Source organism: Grus americana, chromosome 16 (genome assembly GCF_028858705.1).
Source record: "Grus americana isolate bGruAme1 chromosome 16, bGruAme1.mat, whole genome shotgun sequence".
Taxonomy (NCBI): domain Eukaryota; kingdom Metazoa; phylum Chordata; class Aves; order Gruiformes; family Gruidae; genus Grus; species Grus americana.
The window spans coordinates 14,785,211-14,806,975 of NC_072867.1; the positions used below are offsets into that span (position 1 = coordinate 14,785,211).

The 21,765-nt window shown below is 46.4% G+C and overlaps 1 protein-coding gene across 2 annotated transcripts in view; it reads left to right on the plus strand.

The window, feature by feature from the left end:
- Positions 1-21,765, plus strand: part of SETD1B (SET domain containing 1B, histone lysine methyltransferase) — a 55,004-nt gene that overhangs the window by 15,822 nt on the left and 17,417 nt on the right. For both annotated transcript variants that reach the window (XM_054844362.1, XM_054844363.1), the window contains one exon: positions 15,887-16,657. In XM_054844362.1, the coding sequence (XP_054700337.1) occupies positions 15,887-16,657 (771 nt within the window). The remainder of the gene's footprint in view (positions 1-15,886; positions 16,658-21,765) is intronic.

The following is a 21,765-nucleotide window of genomic DNA, read 5'->3' on the forward strand; positions in this document are numbered from 1 at the left end:
TCTGACACAGAGCAGTGAACAGACGAGCGCTTATTCAAATTTCTGCTGGCTGTTGCCTTTCCTGGAGTCCTCTAAATAGATACAGATCATCAGTAGAACGTTTTTTTTCCATGTGCATCAATTTTGAGTCCCATGACTTTGCCACCCCCCTTCTATTAAATTTAATTTTCACTTTGGGGTACTTGTTTGTACCTAGTGAAGATGGGGCAAAACTCAAAACAAAACCTGTGAGTTCATTAACTCTGCGCATCACGTACCTGCCCACGAGGGCTTCTTTGACCCAGACATGTTACTGCTGTCTCAGGTTTTATTATGAAAGTGCAGTGCTTGCTTTTGGAAATGCCAATTCATCACGAGAAAAAGGTTGATCAAATTTTTCAGCTCCTAAACCCAAAGTATTTAAAATAAAAAAAGTTTTTTAAAAAAAGTATTTTAAAACATTTTTGGTTTGCTTAGTGCTAAAATAAAGCCAGTGGCTGCTTTCACAAGGTTCCAGCGGTGCAGACAGGCCTGATGAGATCAAGATGCATAGAAAACAGCAAGATGGCAAATTGGGGTTTCTAATTTCTCCCCAGGTTGGAATAGGTTCACTCCTCCGGGCGTTGCAAAAGTGTTGCTTCAGGAGCAGTTTGAGTAAAGGAAGTTGTTCGTGGCTTGTGCTTCGGCAATCGCTCTTTGCATAGAGGACACTGTGAGCGACGCGCAGGCACGGCGCGGGGAGGAAATGAAACTGCTGCTTGAACTCGAAGCTGGCAGCAGTTCTTATGGTTTGGAGGTTTGGTTGCAAAAGGGTCAGACAGCTGTAGGAGAACTTCCAATTTTCACTTGTTGGGACTTGGGTTGTTTTGACTTAGGCACTTTTTAGTGGCATTCGGATTTGTTGGCTGCTCTGAACGTGCGTTTTGTGGCGTATGTGTTTACGTGGAGTTGATAACTGTGTACTAAGTGCAATTTATTGCACACCTTTGACCAGCTCACCTGCATTTTGCCCACTATCTCTCTCTCCATATCGGGTAGTAAGTCAGGGAGATTGCTAGGAGAGAGGCTCTGAGAATGGTGAGGAGGGGAGGAAGAGGAGAAGTAGAGATGGTCTCGCCAGGGTCCGGTTCTTCCCATCTTTCCTCCTTGCCTGCACCTTCAAGCGTTCAAGGTGGGATATCCTCGGGCTCCCCACTGCCCAAATTCCCTGTATCAATGAGTGCAACGGCATGGAGCCTTAGGAAGAAGAGGGCTGAGGACAGTGCAGGTTGGGTGATGTGAAGGAAGGACTGGTTTTTGTTTTTCCTGGGATTGAAACAGCCCTTCGCTGGCCTGATCAAAGAATTGGATGTCTGCTGCTTTTGTGGATGGTGTGGAATGAGAGTTGCTTTCTTATATCCAGAGTTTTCCAAAAAGAGCTGTGTTTTGCAGTGGGCAGTATAGTTTTGTGCTTATGTCCAAGTGGTGTGTCCTCCTCCTACTGTGCAGGATTAACATGCGTTGCACATGTTGAGGAGATGTTCCCTCTGGAGCCTGGGGAGGGATTGCTGAAGTAGGTGGCTTCTTTCCAGGTTTCCCTTCTCCCAAAGGAGTTTGTTATTTCTGGTGCCTCGTGTGTCCCGGGCAAAACAAAATATATATATTTCAGGTGATAGCAGTGTTATTTGGTGGAAGCAGAAGCTGGTTTAATATTGACGCGTAGCTCTGGGGACAGTTTTCCAATCCAGTCCTTGTTGCTAAGCGGTTGCCAAACATGGCATTTTGGTCAGCAGATGTGGCTGAGAGTTTCCAGTGCAGATAATTGAAATATTGTCTTTGAAAGATGCAGATAACTGTGAGCAACTGTTATCATGGGGCTACAAGCATTTCGTTGTTGTCCAGGAAAAAAATTACTTGGAAAATATGAAAAGCCTTAGTACTGCATAAAATTATTCTAATTCCAGTAAAACATAAAGGACAATCTACCGGTTGAATATATGCCATGGAGATGTGTGCAAAAGGATGCATTTTGATAAGGGAATCTCAATGAATTTGTTTGCTTGTTAATACAATGTCAGGTGGGTTGTATCTCCCAAATGACATCAGAAAAGTGGTAACAGCAGATGTTTTTGCAAACCTGAGGCATATTCCAGGTCAGTGAGAAGCAGGCCGGAAGGTGGTGTGGGTTTGGTGGTGAGGGCAGCCTGGCCGCAGCAGAGCCCTGATGGAGATGGAGACCTGATGTTGGGGTTGCTTTTAAACTCCCTGGGAGCTGGCATCACGCAGGGAGCACTCAGCTTGGCTGCAGGACACCAGAAGTAAGCTGTGATCCCTGCTGGGGTGGATGCTCAGACTTCAGCTTGAGGAAATCTTGTGTGACTTTGTCTTGACTCGTTGCTGGGATGCAATTGCTACGAAAGCGTTGTGGCACAAGGCTGCAGTCAGGGAAGTGCCTTTTGGCGTGGCTGCTGCGCACAGTCCTTGCAGGAGATGCCGGGCAGCTTTTGCAGTGCAGCTCAGCTGGCCGCATTATTGCTGCGGGGTCATGGAGAGAGGGGAAGCAGGCAACTGCGCAGGTGGATTTACACTGGGTTTTTTTGAGGTCGACCACTGTGCAAGAGGTGCAGCTTCCACATGGCCTCTGTCTTTGCTCTGAAAGAGTTTGTGTGGATCTGCTTTCAGTGTCCAAGCTGAAGAAAACCTGAGCTTTAGGTAGTACCATGCCTTAAAAATAAATCAGAAGGGCAGCTCATAGTAGTCTCTAGACTCCATTAGGATGGAGATTGTTTTAGGACTAGATTTTATTTTAAGTGAATTTGGGGCTAAATAGACAAACTGAGTTGTAAGAAGGATGAATGTTGGACCCTTGTTATGACCCAGTTTTTTGCAGTATCTTTACTATTTTAACTGAGCTCTGATATCAAGAGTATTGCACAGTGTAACTCAGCTCTAGTGAGGCACAACCTTAGTATTGCATCCAGTAAGTGAGATGTATTGATTTTGGTATGTGGTATGAGAAATACCGTGCAGCTCTGGTGCTTTGAAAGCTGCTGAGGCTAAACCATCCTAAGTAAAAAAACCTATTACCTGCAAACCACCAAGCCAGCTGTTCCTTCACAACTGCTAAAAAAGAAAAGATGCCCGTGCCTTATAGCTAGTCGCCTGAATCAGTGAGCAATGCATGGAGTGCATGAGCACAGAGCCGTGTTTGGCTGTGTTTGTGCCTCTCTCACAACTGTTTCACATAGCTCTTTAAATGAGTAACCTGCCTTTTCAAGACTTCACATGTAACTTCAAACTAATGAACCAATCTAACGAGAAAGCTGCTTTAAGAAAAATAAAAATAAGAGCTGTGTGATTGAGAGTGGTTTAGATATGTCTGCTCAAGTATGGGCTGCAGAGATGCTGTACTTCCATGTGCTTCTGCAGGGCTTTGCACTCACCTTGGTCATTTTGGCAAAGCTCTTTAGAGCAAGTGTTAAGGAAGTGAGTAAAATAAGTGTCACTGACATGGGGAGGCCCGAGAGAGCCTGAGGCTGGGGTGGTCGGCCTGAGGAGTGAAGTCTGGGTTGCCTGACCCTGGCTCCTGCTGCCGAACGGCTCTGTCCATGTGCGTGCGGCCCTTCCTCTTCTGCGGTCATCTGTGGTAGAGTTTGATTATGGCTTTGCTGCAAGAGACAATAGGAAGAGACTTTGGACTAACTCGTGAGTAAGCAAGGAAAAGGCATGTCTTTACTTTTCCTTGGTTGTCTGTGTTGTTGGGGGTAATTTCCTCTAGGGTGCTGAAAGACCTTCCGTGGAGGTTAGAGCAGTTTGTGCAATGCAAAAACGCGATCAGCAGCAGGGCTGTGTGCAGAGGTGCTCCCCTGGGGTCCCTCAGCCCCTCACGACCAGCAGATTAGGACCTGATCTTGTTCAGTAGTTGCTGGTGGCCCTGTCTTCTACAAACGTCTAATCCATTTTTAAACCCATCTGCGCTTCTGAGTCTTTGCAGTATCCTGTGGCAATGAGGTGCACAGCTGAATTTTACTCTAGGTGAAAAGTGTTTCCATGTGTTTGTTTTAAACCTCCTGCTTGCTAGGGGACAGGTGGGGAAATCAGCATAGTTTACCTCTTGTCTCTCTTTTGAATATTTTATGCCTGCACAAATGGCAGTGGGAATGCAGCCCAGCTGTGGGGTATTTCCACTCTGGTACTTTAGAACAGTTGTGGTTACACAATTCATTTTGCATACAGTGGGGATCGTTTAATAGCAAAAGTTTGGTATCTTCTAGAAGGCCATGAGAAATGTCATGTCCTGCACAGAGATTATTTTTGTTAAGGGATCAGTCAACAGTTGACAGCCACAAGGGTTATGTTTCCATTCTCCGAGAGCAGTGGTATGGGGAAAAAGTTGCCTTTCCCTCACTGAGCAGGTTTTGGAAAGGGACAACTTGAAGGTATTTCTGGCTGAATGTTGCTTTAGGCTTTGTCTTATAATGAGGAAGATTTTTAATGAATATGTTACAAACCTCAGCTGATGTGCTTGATTCTCTCCTCTCTGACTGCACTTAGTTAAATCAAAGTACAGCAAGAGAAGGAAAAACTAAGCAGGAAATAAAGCAGTGAAAAATTCAAGATGCCTCCAGAGAGGAGATCCATAAGAGAAGAAAAATGTTACCAAAGGGGAACTCTTTCTTGCTGGTCTCACCCTTACTTTTGAGGAAGAACATCTCTACTCACCCTCTTTAGCTGCTTGAAATAGGTTCCTTGGAGTGAAGTATCTCCTGTGGTCTAGCTGGGTTTTAATGCATCTACGGCACTTTGCTGGGAAGTACTTGTTAGCTTGTGTTGTACTGCTCAGAAAATGAGTAGAGCCTGCTAAGCTCATTAGGGTGCCAGTCATCATTTGTGGTCACTGCTGCAAAGGGCTCGCAGTCTGGCCACAGCCAGTTAGAGGGAAGTTTTTGTCTCGCGAGCCTCTTGTTCCCTGGGGTGATTCTCTGCTGCTATGTCCCAGCAGACCTGGAGCATTTACACCACCTGCAGTGGGAGCTTCATCCAAAGTTGTTAAATGCTTTTTGTCAAGATCAGGCGGACTGGCTGAATGGTCTTGTCTGCAGCAGTTTTGCTGGGAATTTCAGAAACGCAGCAGATGTCCTATTGTCCTATCTTGAGATGATGGCAGCGGCTGTCTCCAGAACAGAAGGCCACAAGTTTTCTTACTTGAAACCATACTGTGTTGCCACTGTGACTGCAGTCAAGATGATGACAAGGTCCTAAAGACCTTAACAGTATGTTCCCTCTTTCATGCTTCTTTCTCCTCAAGTAGTTAGTACTGGGGTAGAAGAGATTAGTAGGCGACCTCCCGGGCCAGCAGTGGAGGGCTCATGAAATTTCAGCAAAAGTGTTCAGGAAGGGGAAAAGCTCATGTAAGAATCAGGACTATAACTCCTTCCCCTGCTTGTTCTGCACCTTTTGGAGAGTAAAAGCTGTACTTGTTTGGAAAGAGCTGTTCAGGGTTACCTCCATCAGCTGTGGGCTATACAGGCTCCTGGGTTTTCTTGCAGGTGCCAAAAACAGTTGGGCCTCTCTGCTTCCCAGCCATGTGAACAGATCAGGACGGCACCCTAGAAATTCAGGGCAAGAATAGCTGAAGCTCTTGGAGAGGAGAGGGAGAAGCCAGGCTCATCATTTGGCATGTCTCTTGAGATGGAAGGCAAGAGTCTGAACTGCTGCCTCAGGATATACTAATGGCACCTGGGTTGAGAGCAGACGGCAGCGAGCAGAAGAGCATTAAAAGATGATACTGATGAATGGTCTGACAAAAGCTCTTCTTTTTTTCTTTTGCTCGTTGTCCTTCAAGGCCTCGATTCCTTCATTTCCGCTCTTTTCGGAGGAGACTCAATGTTGCACAGGTTGCATTGCGATGTCCAGGTCTTGCAAATGAAACTACTGTTGCTACTAATGCTGGAAATGCGGAGAGCACCGAAAATGCTGCCATAACAGTAATAGCCACATGATTTCAGATACTCGAGGGTATAGTAGTAGTACGTAAAAGGGGAAGAGTATCAAATTGGTCTAGTTCTACTGATTAGAACTTGTTTAAATACAGTATGTGTACAACCTATTCTTCAACAGGCTGATATCAGCTGAGAAACTAGACTGTTTTCCAAGCTTATCTGCTTTCTTATCGCCCTGTTGGTAGCAAGATCTGAATTTGTGGCTCCATTTGACCTAAGGTTTAAGTATGAGGGTAAGTTCAGAGGATGGCATGTGAGGTCCTGCCTGACACTGAACTGTAAGGTATCTGTGTACTCTGTACACTCACTTACTGCACTTTTTTTTTTTTTAAACTTATAGCTGGACTCTGATCTAATGTTGCCAATTCCCTTCTTTATCTTGGATTGTAAAGTACCTTCTACTCTCTAGAAATGTGGGTGCATTTCTGTACACCAGTGTGAAGAACAAAACAGAGCACTTCAGAGTCATACAGGAAATGAGTTCTCCGTATACCGTGTGATTTCTCCTAAATTCCTTGCTTTTCTTTGCGTCTTTATAGAGGGAGATGCTGCCTCAAACTCTGCATCTTTTGTGTGTGGACAAACCTTAGAATAAAATCTACTGATAATAGCCGAGATGGCAGAAAATGACAGAGAAGCCCATTGGATGCTTACCACTGCCTTTCTCTCTTTTCAGAGAGACCGTTTAGTTCCTCTGTTGGATTTGGCTGGTTTGTTCCCAGGACTCTGCATCACTGAACCTGGTGTCTGAAAAGGGCTTTACCTGGGTAAAGCCCGTCTGGCTGTACAAAAGTCTTTGGGAGAAGCAGAGAACATTCCCTGACTAATTTATCTGTAGGGGGTATTTTCTTGCCACTCTACCATCCTTTTATGCATGACTTAGCTTCCCAGCCGACTAAAGCCTTTGAAGTTAGATTGCAAATAGCTCTTCAGCTATCCCTTCCCCCCATCTAAAATAGGGAAACCAGAACAACCATTGCTGTGGAAAGAGCTTGCCTTATTACATGGCTCCCCAATGTTAACACCCCTCTCTCTTTTCCTCCTTCCTTTTCCTTACCTTCTCCTCCCCCCCATAAAGAAACCTTTTTTTTCCCCTTAATAAGATCTACTTAAGACTTGAGGGAAAAGGCCATGGTTCCATGAGGTGGTAAATCCAATTTTAGGGTATTTCATATGTGATGAAAAACACTATGGCCGCATGACGCAGCCCCTGAATTGGCACACATTCGCCCTGCCAGTTCGGATTTGTTCATATAATGCAGAAGGGGTGACTGTCCAGGCAAGCTTCCCATCGGGGCATGCACGGGCTGCCCAGGCATCCCTGCTTTTGGGCTGGGGGCTAGTGACTCTCCAATTCGCACTCTCACTGTATTTTGTGATCTGTCCAGTTGTATGATCATGTTTTGTCTTGGCTGAAATCTGTGCAGTCGGGGGTCTGGAAGCTTCCAGTCTCAGCGTTGATGAATGTGGACCCAAAGTATGTTATGTTAAGCCTGCAGTCTTCCTAGAGCTGTCCCTGCAGAGAGAGTCTCTTGTGCATGCTGGAAGCCCAGGGGCAGTGTCTGGCTTCTCCAGATATCCCTTCTTCGGCGATCTTGCCAACAGGAATGGTATAACCACATCATATGCTGTGAAGCTTGCAGTTCAGAGCTTCTTTTCCCTTCCTGAAGGGAGAAAGACCTGAATTAAACCACCCCTTTTCTGGAAGGTAATGCACTCAACGTTAACAGAGCAAACCCATCGGCAAGTTATTGTCGTCTTTGCCAATTCATCTCTTTAGATTTTCTGCTGAGGCAAATCTGGCATTTGTTTTCCCTCTGGGTTAGTTTATGGCTCTGAGGCTTGCTATCCTAGGCAGCTCTTGCAGTGGGCTCTTGGAAGTCATGTTGAAAAATAAAGTATGGTGCTCTCTTGCCAAGAGAAGGGATTTTTTAAAAGTTCTGAGCGCTGGTTGAGTCTTGTCCCTTTGGCATCACATTTCTCAAGTTGCCTTGTTTCTGGATCAGTGAAGATCTGGTTACCCTGGACCACTAACCACACTGCATTTGCTTCCCGTTTCTGTCCTCTTTGCTTCATGTGGAGTTGTCTGTCCTTCCGTGGATCTCTTGTTAAATAAAAGAAGTTTTTAGCATCATGGAGATGCTTAGAGGCTGCCTAAGTGGGTATTTCTTACTCCAGGATCCATCTCAACCTTTAGAAAGAAGAATCCATGCAGCTTCTACAGCCACTGGAGCTTCTATTTACAGTCAAGTAAAAATAACCTGAATCCCTCATGTTCAGTTGTTGCATTTATTTTCTGCTGTTTTTCATGGTGTGTTTTTTTTTTTTTTTTGTGGACCACTGTTTCATGCCCTGTGTCCCATCAGTGGTCCTTGGGCTTTGCTTTGGGAAATACTGACTTAAGCTACTGCTCCATTCCTTTCCTAGGAGACATTGATGTTATTTCACTGCCCTGCGGGGAGAAAGCAGAGAGTAATCCCCTCTGGAGTCTGAAAAGGTGCCTTGAAGTGTTGAGACCCATCTCAGATGCACAGGCCATCATCTGACAGCTGCAGGAAGCTGGCGATGCAGATTTGCATTAAGTCTGGGATACTGTCTTTGGCACTTCTGTCATTTTAGCTCATTTTATGATCTTAATTCACTAGATTTTCTAATGATGGCGTGGACCAGTGGGCAGCCTTCCAGCTCTCACTGTCCTTAAAACACAAGTTGATTTACTTCTGTTTCTAGTGTCAGGAAACACTGGAAGTGAGCAAATAGACTTTTTCCCTTTGTAAGCGTTAGCTCCGTGTGCTTTCCCCCCTCGAGAGCCCCTCCTGCCATGCACTGAAAGCCCAGGTGAGCTCCTTCCTCACATACTTCCAAATCCCAACTTGTGGCATCTCCCCGTGTGCAGGACAGTCTAATTAGGGGCAGCACCTTGCGAGACACAAACAAGCACCGCAGTTGCTTTTCCTCACCCCTGTCCTCCCGTTCTGGGACCGACGGGGACTTTTGGGGCATTCTCCCTCTATTCTTCTGTGCTTTGAGGTAGCAACAAGTTCCCTTGGCTTTAGAAGAAAAAAAGAAAGTAGCATAAGTTAGGCTGGTGTTTACAGTGCTGTTTGTTTACAGTGAGCCCTTGAATATTATTGTCACTTGTTTTACTCGTTGTGCAGCCCTGTAGGTGTGGGGAGAATAGTCTGTGCCAAAGCAGCGCTGCAAATAAGTACCAGACCAAAACACTAGCTGAGCCAAAGCAGTGTATGTGTCAGGTAGGATATTGTCATCTCATAGAGCTTGAATTCTCTTTTTTCAAGTAGCAAGGGATACTTTTGCAATCAATAATAAAGAAACCAAAACACCCAAGTAACTTCTCTCCTCCTGCAAGAAATCCCTGCTCTGTTGAAGTCTTTTTAGTGCCTGTTTTTTGTAGGACATGGTGATTTTTGTAGGACGTGGTGATGAGTCCATAGCCCTGATCTGTCTGTGTTCTGCTCTGCTTCATTTGCAACCTTTGCCTGTGAGTTAGATTTGCAAAGTGCTGTATAAATATATAGCAATATAAAAATCTTGCAATCTTCTGTTCTTGAGATAGGAGTACATGTTGCTGAAGATATTTATAATCACTGATCTATAATGTGTTAATCTTTCCATTTGCCTGTTCTGGAGCTGGGCATTTTATTATAGTGCAAATACACCTGAAAGCTGGTTTTGCCCCAATTAAAAGCTGCCATGATTGTAATCGCATGTTCTGACAGCAGCAGGAGGATGGGTGCTCTCTTAGCTGCCCAAAGGAGGTTGAAAGACGTGACTAACCAGCCCAGGGCATCCGGGGAGGTGGCAGTAAACAAATTTCAGCATAGATCCAGGCTGCAGTGGTGGTGTGCTGGCTGACGTGAGCCACCATGGGTGCTGGTGACGGCACAGTTATCTGAACAGGCTTGAAAACTCACCTGGGAAGGTGCAGGCAGTGGTTTGCTCTGTGGTTTTTTTTTTGCTGCTGTAGCTAAACTGCTGGCAAACCACCTTGGGTAGCTCTGCCCTCCCGTGCGCCACTTCTGCAACGCCAGCGAAGTACCACCCTTGTGTGTGTTCTTTGAGGGAGAGCTATAATTATAGTTAGCAAAGTAAAAATATTTGTATGTATTGTAAATACAGTACTGAGTCTGCCTTGTTCACGCCTGACACTGTGAGGTGTGAATGCTTAGCACGGTGCCTCTGCCATGTCATCGTGCCTGAGTGTTGCACTCCCAGTAAACAAAGAGGGCAGTTCAGAGGCACGTCTCCTCTTTACGTGCTTTGCCAAGAACATGTGGAACCTGCAAGTTCTTCTCTAGCTAAAAGCAGATTAAAAATGAACAAAGCAATACTCTCTGAAGCCCTCACTGTGCTCTGGCATGTAGGTTTTGGACAGCAAGAGGTATTTCACTCTGTTAGCAAAGTGAATGGTGGGATTCTCTGCACCAAACTTGAATGGGCTTGTATTTTTTTTAAAGGAGTTTTTCATTGAAATTGTGTCTTTGAGGAAGAGTTGCAGGTGGTTGGTTTGCATCCTCAGGCTTCCTTTTTGTTCTGGATGACGTTGTAAAGAAACGTGGCAGGTTTGAAACATCTCGTTCTCTGTAATGTGTTCTCCTGATGGAGACTGGGAAGAGAGAGTTGTGTGTTAGAGGACATGGGCTATTTTCACTCTGGGATCACAGCGTATCCTAGTAGGGCCATTTCCCCTGTCAAATGCAGAGCGCAGGCGGTGAGGAGCATGGCGTGAGCTTGGCATAGGGAGGCAGCTGGAGACGGGGAATAGGAAGTTGGAGGGACCCAGAGTCTATTCTTGACTCCGTCAGTGACTTGCTGTGTGATCCGGTTTGGTCAGTTGTCCCTCTCTCCCTCACCTCTGACAGTTTTTTCTTTCGCCGCTCTTTTGTAAGGATAAAGGGTGAGGCTTGCTCATTTGTGAATTTTTTAGATCCTTGGATGGACTTAATCCAAACCCAAGTGATGACTGTTTGACCAGGTTATGAAAACTTTTTGTCCAAGAGCCACTTGTGATTTTAGTTCTAGCATTATTGAAAAGCTGCTTCTTAACGTTTTAAATAGCAAAGATTGTTAGTATTCAAATACGGAGTTTTCCAAGATTTAGGGCTTAAGGAGTCAATTTTTTTTGTTCTGTTTTGGTTTCTGTGAGTGCAAGTTGCAGCAGGCTTAAAGGTTTGCTACTTCTTGCAAGTATGGGATGCTTCGCTTCGTTAAAGCTAATGACCTTGCATCGTGCTGAATGCCATTGATCCTGCATTTCATTATTTTGATGCACCAGAGCTCAGCCTGGCTATATCAGAGTAGTTGCTACGTTCGGTGATACAAGTTCCCTGCCTCAAATATAAGTAACTTGGTACCTAGCAGAATATTTAGAAAATTAGCTGTAAGTTGATGCTATTCAAAATGCATTCTGAAATTCTGAGTAAATTCTTTATCAGATGCCCTTTTTAAAAGAAAACGAAAGCATGTGAATGAAGTTCCTCTGCCCGTAGGAAAGGTACCGAACGGCACATATGATGAAGCTCCCAACCGCTGCCGCAGTGTCAGTGCTTTCCTGGGTCGGGGAGAGAACAGCCTCTTCGCATCTGGAAACTGCCAGTTCTGCATGCAAATATTAGGATGTAGTTTCTTTTTTCCGCAGATATGAACATTTGCTTGCTAAATGCTGGGTCTTGCTCTAAGACTGATACCCTGCATTTAGTGGCGGTCTACCCTGTCACTATTCAGGCTGATCCAGGAGTGAGATCTCAGGATATTTCTTTCACTTAACTCAAGAGGCTCTGCCTGTGCTAAAACGCACTGTACCAGTATTAAAGGTGGCAGTTAGCATTTTGGGTGAACAATGAATGAGGCCATTTATAACGAGTTACACTGACGTGAATCTCTCCCAACAAATTTGCATCATTAAAACACCTTTGGAAAAATGTGTCATGTGTAGAATTAAATACCTGTTTTGCTAACTCTTAATTTAATTAATGCAAACTAAAGATGGCAGCACAAATTAATTTGGTTGGAAGTGGCTTTTCTCTCAGTGGGCTGAAGAGAGGTTTTCTGGAGGCGTTGTACCAGACGCCCTCAGAAATGTGCAGGTGAACTCCAGGACTGATTGACACAGTTTTTTGGCAGTGATGGCCATGACATCCTCATAGCAGTACGTATGCCAAGTATCAGCTCACTTTTTTCTCCCCTTGTGAGAGCGAAGAGAGAGGCCAGCTAGAAGATGGTTTCTTTGGGAGGACAGTGTAGCTACTTTTCAGCTCTACCTTGAGAGGTATTTGGTAGCAACCCCAGTATATCCAGGTTCAGACAAGTGAATGAAAAGGAATTCATATAACAAGAGCTTTCTATGTCTTCCCTTGTTTTTTCCTTCTGTATCTTGATCTCTCCGACTCAGATGGTGCCCGTGTTTTTCCCCCTTAGATATAACTTTCCTGTAACTGCTTATCCGCATTTAAATATTCATTCCTCTTAACTTTCTTTAAGGAGACTTCCTTGTAGATGATCATCTTTTGGTTTGACCTCTTTCCTAACCTTGTGTATTCTTTTTTATCCCCTCGCCTTTTTGATCTTTTTCTCCCTGCTGCTTAATCTCTTTCTCTTTCCCTTTCCATCTTGCTTGGGATAAAACTGGAGCATGGACTGTGTTCACTGTGCAGGTGAGTTATCAGCCCAACATTGTAGGAAGCAGGGAATCTCTTGTTGCTTCTTGCAGACCCATCTGATGGGAACCAGAAAAAAAATTTGAAAAAATAGTCTTTCAATCAAAAAATGCTAGTTGTTGCTTTAGGAGTTCTCATTTCAGCTTAAGTAAAAATAAATGCATGTATGCACGAAGAAATCTGCTGTGCAGTACAACATGGGGTCCAGCTAGTCCTGCCACCTCTCTGCAGTTTCAGGATTGGCTTTTTCTATCTGGTATTTCCTTCAGGAGGGAAAACCAACCTCGGTTATCAGGCAGGATTCTTTGGTACTGAGACTGAGTAAAGGGCTGGTGAGGATGGGAGTGGGCTCTGGGTGATGGGCAGGAGCACACAGGTCTCCTACGCAGGACTGGCTGAGATGGGCTGCCCTGGGCTGGTGGTGCTCCGGGAGGGGAGGACATGTTGGCTCGGGCAGGTGCTTTGGGACTGATGGTGTGTGCTCAGCAGAGACCGGTCTTGAGTGGTGACTGGTGTTGGGTGGCACTGGGGGGTGCGGGATGCTGCAGGAGGGACTGGGGATCCGGGAGAGTTTATGGCTTGATGCTCCCCATGGCACCGCCTGGTGCTCCACTGCGGCTTCACGAGGTGACTTTCCTCCGTGCCCCGTCAGATGAGATGAATGCAAATATGAAGCAGATTTTGTCTGTCTTTGGTAGCCTGAACACTCCTGGCTTCCTAGCCAACACTGACCTTTAGCATCATCCAGCTTTTGCAATTGGAGACAGTGGTTTTAACAGGGCCTTTTGTGTTCATTTACTGAAAAACGGGATCTGTTTCACAGGAAACTTGTTTACACCTGCCACAGTCGTCATCTTTGCTCTTCCTTTGCCCCTTTCACTGGAGCTGCGGTAGTTGAAACTGCAGAATGTCCTTTCATTCCCCAGCGTCCTCGGCATGGGACGTGACTGCAATAGAGCAGCTGGGGAGAGGATGCAGGGTGTGAGACCCACTTAGAAATGTTAGCCAGATGTGGACAGCTCAAGGAGGAGATGATACAATTCAGCTCTGGAAAGACTCAAGTGCAAGGAGTTATTATTTCTACTTCTCCTTTTTTGAGCTGTTAATTTTAGGCCCTCGGAGTACCTCCCTGCATGTACAGATGCACTAAAGCAACTCAGCGATGGTGGGAGAGTCCCCTCTCTGTTACTATTAGCCTGAGGTTGATAGCATTCACTGCAGGGTTTGCCAGGCTTGTGCTTTCAGCCCTTCTGCAGGGGTAAATGGTGGTCCCCTTGTTGAGCTGAGGGGTTGGGCATTTTTAGATGACTAAAACAGTGAGTGGGTTTTGGGGGTGACCCATGCGGTGCATGAGTCGGTGGGCTCATGCTGCAGCAGAGGAATGCGGGGAAGCAAGGGTGAGGGGAGGTGCTAGGACAGGAGGATTTGCAAAGCTGGTGTTGCAAGTGTTGTGCTCAGCCTGCTCTCTGGTGGTAGCTGCTGTAGCAGAGATGACCTTTGATAAAACGTGAATCATTTGGTTTGATTTGGATAGTTGTGGTTGCTCAGCTTCATACAGCTACAGTTGATAGCAGACTTGTCAACTCAGCTGCTCTTGGTTTTGTTCCCGTACCCGTGTGCAAAATTCACAGGTTAAAAATCAAATCACAGCAGTTTCAGGATGAGAGCTGTCAACAAAGCCTGCTTCGCAGCAGCTCTCCCCAGTGCAGGTTCTCCAGTACCCGATAAGGGCTGAGCTCTATTGCTCTTTTCTTTCAGATTGGGGAGACTAGTAGGAGAGCAGACAGAAGAGGCACCTGCTGGCACGAAATATGGAAGAAAAACATCTTTGGGATCTTCAGTCAAATTTGGCTGAAAACGGCTAGCAGGTTCTGAAACTCTTGCCAGGATTGAGAGACAGAGAGGGACGTAAAGACCACTTGATCATGATCTCTTACTGCCTCAGATGGGCTAGAGCCCGCAGCATCCAGGGCAGGCAGGAGAGCTCCAGCGGAGGTTGATGATCTGTATTTAGATCAGCTGGTGGCCACATGCAAACTATTTGTCTGGCTTTTTTGTGTGAAGCTGTTGTGAGGAAGGAAGTGCTTGGTAAGTCGTTCAAAGGAGGTAGGCTGATCATGCCTGGGAGAGAAGGTTGTGATAAGTGCTTCTGCTTTTCAGTCCTGAAAATAGCCAAGGGATGTTTGCTGTCACAAGAGTGGTGGGTTTTGATGATTTTAGTTGGGGGGGGGGGGGAAAGGAAGAATGGGAGAAATAGTTTTGGAGCCTGTCCTGTCTTTGCTGACATCGCACTAGTAAAAGGTCAACCGAATTTGTGTTTCCTAGATAAACTGTTAGTGTGTTGGATATGTCTTCCAGCAGTATTTGGTTGCTCTATTTCTTATCAGGATTTGTTTTAACAATACCTGAGGGATGTGACAGTCATATGTGTGGTTTCTTTGTGCTGGAGACACCTTCAGGACTGAAGTGCCTGTACGACATGGCATGCAGGCGTCACAACTTGCTGTTGAGGATGGAGCTAGCTGGTGAGGCCGTCCTGTTGTACTAGACCTAATCAGGCGGCTTAGAGACTTCAGAGCAAGCAGGCACCCTCTGTTTTAATCCACTTGCCCAAGAACATGACATATGCTCTCTTTGAATCCCAACATTTATGACTCTGATTTTTAAAGGGAATTTAAGCAGATTTGGGGTTCTTCTTTTCATGGGAATTGCTTTGGTCTAGTCAAGACAAGCTTTAGTAGCAGCAACCATGTGGAAGTATTGTCTTCCCACAATTAGAGGTTAAGAGTTGATAGCAAATGAGCCAGGGATTATAATAAAAAAACCCAGAGTAATTCTTTGTGCATGGTGAAAACTAAGGAATAAAAACTCATGGTGTAATGCACCTGTCGGTATTAGATGCAAATAAGAGATAATGTATCTTGCAGTGAAAGACATTTGGATTGTGTGTATTTTGCCGAGCATGGGAGCAATTCCTCCTATTCCATAGAAGCTGAGGTTTTTGTTCAGTTGGTACTGATGCTCTTTTAGAAAGCTTTTACCTCTCTGCTTCCTGAGGTCTGACATGGAAGAGAAAAGCTTCAATAGGCACCAGCTGCTCAATGGGCCCTGTCTTTTCAGAGCATCGCTCGCTTTTCTCCATCTCCAATTAAAATGTGTGTTAAACTTAGTTTTTGTTTGAAGCAGCCAGTGCTGTGGTATTTAATGTAAAAGGAATGTGCTCCTCACCTTTTCTCTCTCTTGTCACAGGGTCAGCATTCTTCAGGGGAGGACATGGAAATCTCTGACGATGAGACCAACCCTGCGCCCATCACCAGTGCAGAATGTGCCAAAACCATTGTGGTGAACTCTTCCGTCAGCAACACAGCCGTGATGGCCCCATCGATTCCCCCCATGCCACCACCAGGATTCCCTCCTCTTCCTCCTCCGCCTCCTCCACAGCCAGGCTTCCCAATGCCTCCGCCGCTACCTCCGCCACCTCCACCCACTCACCCTGCTGTCACCGTCCCCCCACCTCCACTCCCTGCCCCCCCTGGGGTCCCTCCGCCTCATATCTTGCCTCCGCTTCCTCCGTTCCATCCTGGCATGTTCCCTGTCATGCAAGTGGATATGATAAGTGTCTTGGGCAACCAGTGGGGTGGCATGCCAATGTCCTTCCAGATGCAAACTCAGATGCTGAGCCGCATGATGCAGGCACAGAACACGTACCAGTATCCGCCTTTCGTGACAGGCCGGATGCAGTTTGTGAATCTTCCACCCTACCGCCCTTTCTCGATGGGAGCAGCTCTCGGTCGTGGACAGCAGTGGCCACCGCTGCCCAAGTTTGACCCCTCAGTTCCACCGCCAGGTTACGAGCCGAAGAAGGAAGATCCCCACAAAGCCACTGTGGATGGAGTCCTCCTGGTCATAGTGAAGGAACTAAAGGCTATCATGAAAAGGGACCTGAACCGGAAGATGGTTGAAGTGGTAGCGTTTCGGGCATTTGATGACTGGTGGGACAAGAAGGAACGTCTGGCAAAGGTAGGCTTTCACATACTCTGTGCTGGATCTCAGGGAGAGCTGTTCTTAGTGCCTGTAGCCAGGGCATGGTTAGGCAGGGATCTGGAACTGACTTTTAAAAACCCCACAGCCCTAAAGTGCTATGGTAACTAAAACAGAAGCAAAAAATAAAGCCATGCTGTGAGAAACCCCAGTGCTTGAGGCTGCTGAAATTAAATGGGGGCTGGTCTTTGTGCCGAGGCAGGTGACAGGAGTGCGTGCTGGGAGCAGCAGACCTCAGCCTGCAAATAGCTGGAAGGTGCTCCATCACCGCAGGCACCTGCCTCGGGACAGGTTAGCACCTGGGTATTAAACCTGGCTTATTTCCATGGTGTCACTCTATCTACGCAGGCATTTCATGCTGCTTTGCCCGCAGAACAAACACGGGCTGGGTGTTTTAGTCCTTCCTGATCATTGATAGAGGTACCCTGTGCAGAGTTATCTCTGAACATGTGTGGATCTGTAACTGCTCACCTAGGAGCGAACTGTTGCTCTGTCTCACACCGTCCCACTGAGTTGAATGTGGGCCTGAGGAAGAAGTGTCATCCCTCTGCATTGGGGTGGATCTCCTCATCCCTTCCAGCTTTGGGGCCACCTCAGGGCAGCCCTTTCTGTGAGAGGCACTAAGCGCAGCTCATGCCTTGCAAGGGTCTCGGAGAACACGTTCATCTTTGGTGGCATGTTCCCCAAGCCAGCCTGCATGGCTGCTCCGCTCATCTCGGCAGGACGCACGAGCCATGCTGGGGCATGACCCAGGAGGGTCTGCAAACAAGCTGTTTTTCCGACTGTGATTTAGAGGACTGTAATGTCCTTTCACAGGCATCTGAGGAAGAGCATCACTGCTGCCCCAGGGCATGGGCTAGGTGACATCCTGAGTGTCTCCACAGCCCCACAGTGGGTGTTTGTGAACTTTCCCTGCTGGGGGGTGGGGCTTGCACGCTCCCATTAAAGCTGAAGTCCACTGAGCAGTAGTCATAGGACAAGGCTAGCTGCTCCTACAGACAGAGCAAGGGGAAGAGTGGTTAAAGCACTTACACATAGGAGAGTCCTCTCCGCTGTGATCCTTTTGGGAAAGCGTTGAAGAAGGGGGAGGCTGCTCTTACACCCCAAAAGCCCAGGGTTATTCCTCTTCAGTGCAATATTTCCAAGGCCTGACATTTTAAAAGTTTAGCTGATTTTTCTTTTTCTTTTTGATGGTCTGGGGCACTGCTGGTTGCCTCCAGGAAGGGGGTTGCAGGAGGAAGTGACCCTGAGATCAGGAGGCAAACACGCAAGGGCTTCTTGCATCTAAGAGGAAGCTGAACTTTAGCTCCAAAAACCTAAAGTCAGATGCAACAGGAGTGTTTGAAACCATCAAGCCGCTATTTCACGTTCCCCACTTTGTGTGATGAGATCCATGGGTATTTCCAGTTCTCTGCACTTCTCCTGCATCCCCAGTGCATATATGCAGCAGCAGTTAACTCAAAAGCTGAACATTGGCCAAATACATGAGGAGTTCCAGGGATTAGTTAAGAAAACATGCTTTGCATGAATCGTCTGATCCTTTCTCAGCCAATTTGAAGTGTACCTAAGCCAGCAAACAGCTCTCTGATCTAATATGCGGTGAATTTGTCTCTAGTAAAAAAAAGCTAACACTATAGAAAGGTTCACGCAAGCCTCAAAATTAGTATTACAGTGTATTATAAAAAAAAAACCAAAACAACAAACCAAAACGAGCACCACAACCTGCAGATACATCTTCGGTTTCAGATGCCAGTTTTCAGAGCAGTATCTTCACCACCTGCTTTTGTAAGCCAGTTGTGTGTTAACTCTGGCGCCTGGGAGAGCTCCTTGGCTTTCCGGAGAGGTTGGTAATGCTGCTGCTTAACAGCTGTTTTATGACAGTGTAATTTGCTCTGGCTTGGAGCTGGTGTGACGTGTGGCAAGAAACCCGGTCCCTCTCCTCCTGACTAATGCTCAGAGCTTCTGCCTCCTACCAGCGAGCGTGTGCCGACAATTTTGGAGGAGGCCCCTGAATTTCCAGGGCAGTAAGGGAAACAGATCCAGGAAATAGTTGCAAAAGCAGCAGTTGAAGTACCCAAGAAATTGTTTTAAACCAGACATCCACAGTGAAGAAGCAGAAGCAAGTTGAGGCAGGTCTTCAGTGGCTTCTCGGGCTCTTTTATATCCTGAGCTATGGTTGGATTTAGCATGTTCCTCCCTCACCTGGAATTTGCAACCCACTTTGGAAAGGGAAGCTGACTGTACCACAGCAGCTCGCCACAGTCCTTGCCACAGGTTATGTTGGACGTGAGCAGCCTAATTGAAAATAGGAAATTGCTGCATGGAAACACACTTGTGCTTTCTGTCCAGGAACAGAAATGCCAGAGCCATTGCTGCTTCAGGGCACTGCCTGGAGAAGCCTCTGCCAGGCCACGTGTTACTGTCGCATGCAGAAAAATCTCACAAATTTCAGTGTCTCCTTTTGGCTGGGACTGGGCAACCCCTGATGTTGGTGCGGGACAGGATTCCTTCTCAGTCATCAGCTGCCTGCTTTTGCCAAAGGAAAACAAAATATGAGTATTCAGCTTAAACTATACCTTCCTATTGCTGGTGTCTTTATATACATGTGAGGATGAGCCGACTGGCTCCTTGGTGGCAGCTGGAGGTCAGTTCTCCATGTACTTTGCCATCACACTGATTTTTCCAGAATGGACCAAGACTTGCAGGCACTGTTTGAGCTGAAACGATCATCCAAAATGGGCCCTGCACCCCCATTTCCTCCCTCCTAATGGTTTTAATTGGAGCTCCTCATATTTTTCCTTACTGATTGACAGTAGTGAAAGAAATTATATAATTTTCAGAGGTTCGGAAGTATAAATAAGACAACATATGTGCTTGTTTACATCTTTTTTTTCTTTAGAAATAAACGAGGCAGATTTGTAGGGAGAGATGATATCTTTTAATATCTCCTATCCTTAGACCATCAGCTGCAGCAGCCCTCCTGTTATTTCACAGGGGAGATCAAAGCTCAGCTTCGGAAGCGCGTGAGCTCCACCATATGCCAGTTGCTACAGTAGATGTGTCCCTCTTTGGTCAGAGGCTTTGCGGGTCTGCTGTCTCCCTGACCTTCCCCAAGCATAAGAGCAGGAAGCCTTGTGGTTTTTTTTTTTTTTTTTCCCTGACTGACCAACAATGTTCAAGTTCAGTAGGAAAGTAAATATTATCTACACAACGCTGCTGGCAGCCCCTGAAGCTTCAACGATGCACAAGAAGGCAATGTATTTGTCACCTCCTGTGCCTCAGCTTCTCTCTTTTCTCTCCATTTTCTGGCCACTATATTCCATCAAAGGAATGGACTTGAGCAGCTGGTTGATTGCCAAAAAGTATCGTGCCATAAGTAAAGGGTGGGAAAGCTCAAAGGTAAAGCTGGTCACCTAGGTCAGGCACGATGGAAAATGTATGGGGCGAAAGCTGCTAGGGAGGGCAGCACATATCATGGAGTTTGTCTGTCTAAGCTAGGGGAAAACTCTTCCCAAATCTAGTGGTAGGTTTAGGTTTGAAAGCCTGAGTAAGATGCATTAAGCAGAGTGCCAGGAATAACCAGCCATCCCTGGCCATGGAGTGCCGCCGCCTGGATTGTCTGTTTGATATTCCCATTAGTCTTGTCCCTTATTAGCAGGAGAGCTGAGCTTACGCTTCCTTTTCGGTGATTACAGCCAGCTTCAGCAAATTAGCTCTGTTAATGTCTGTGAGAGAAACCAACTTTTAGATGGCGTTACGCCACCGGCTGATGCGAGTGAACGTTACCTCCAGTGCCCTTCGCTCAAGAAGAGCGTGGCATGCTGCTGTGCGTGACACTCTCCCTGGCTCACCTGCCTCTTCAAGGCTGCAGAGGTTTGAATACCTCCTCTTCCTGCACACCTCAGCTCTGGTGAAAAGGGGTTTATTGTGGCCGAGCAGAGGTGAGGCTGTGTATCTAGTTACCAAGTTTTGTAGACCCTTAGGTGTTTTGCCTAAATATTTTGATTTTCCTGTTTCCCGGGACTGGAGCCTTCTGACAGTTTTTGTGGACTTGGGCTGTGGTTGCTAAGTGAACATAGGGATGTGTGTGGTTTTTGACTCACTAAACTGTGCCTTACGGTAAAAAGAAGAAAGGTTTTCCCAATTAGAAGGTCTGAAGTTGCTTTCAGTTATTTGGGTTAGCAAATGAAGGTAGATAACACAGCATTAGGCTAACTTGCCTAAAGCATGCTTGGGTTATTTGTAAGAGGTATATGTGTAGTTCTGTTTCTCGCGTGGCTGTGACCATATCAGATGGACTCCTGCAGCGCTGGGGAGTTCAGGGGTGGTAGTGTACGAAGATGGTGGTGTATCCCAGCTCCAGAGCTTCTCTTCAGAGTTCTTTTGCTCTTCAGGACCTTTGTACAGTAGCTGCTCCTTGGCACTTGGTGCTCCTGCCTGGGTGGAGGAATGTGTTCCCTCAGGCTTCGAGTCCTGTGTTCATGTTTGCACCTTTTCTTCCCCTTTCATTTCTCCTTTTTACAACCTTTGCTTCTAGCTTCTGTGGTGGATTCTGGCTGTTCTGAAGGTGGTTACTGTGGTCCCCACACCTGGCAGTGGGGAGACCTGAAATGAGCCATGGGAGCTAATGGATCTGTTCATTTCCGTTGTCCTCTCTTGTGAAGTACTTTGGCCTATGTTAAGCTGCCATGTGAAGGAAATTGAGATCATGTGTAAAAACACTCAGTGAAGAAAGCAAGAGTGTCTGCTTTGCTACCTGCCAGAGTGATTGCTCCAAATGCAACATCACTTGGTGTCCTATGCCAAGCCACTGCTCTGGGGAGTCCCAGCAGGTTTGCTCCAGCAGTTTTAGTGCCTGGTGCAGAGAAAATAACTTCTTAAAATGCAAAGGGGAGAAGGCTTCTCAGAGATGGAAAGGTCTTGTTATCAAGAAGAGCTCTTGCACCTTCTCTGTTTCAGGTGTGTGTGTCTTTGTGGTGCATCTTCAGATGTCCTTGCCTTCAGGGAAACTGATGCCTGGGCAAGGTGGTGATATTTCACAAACCTCAACTGTCTAAATGGTTTCCAATGCTCCGCAGGAAACTTTC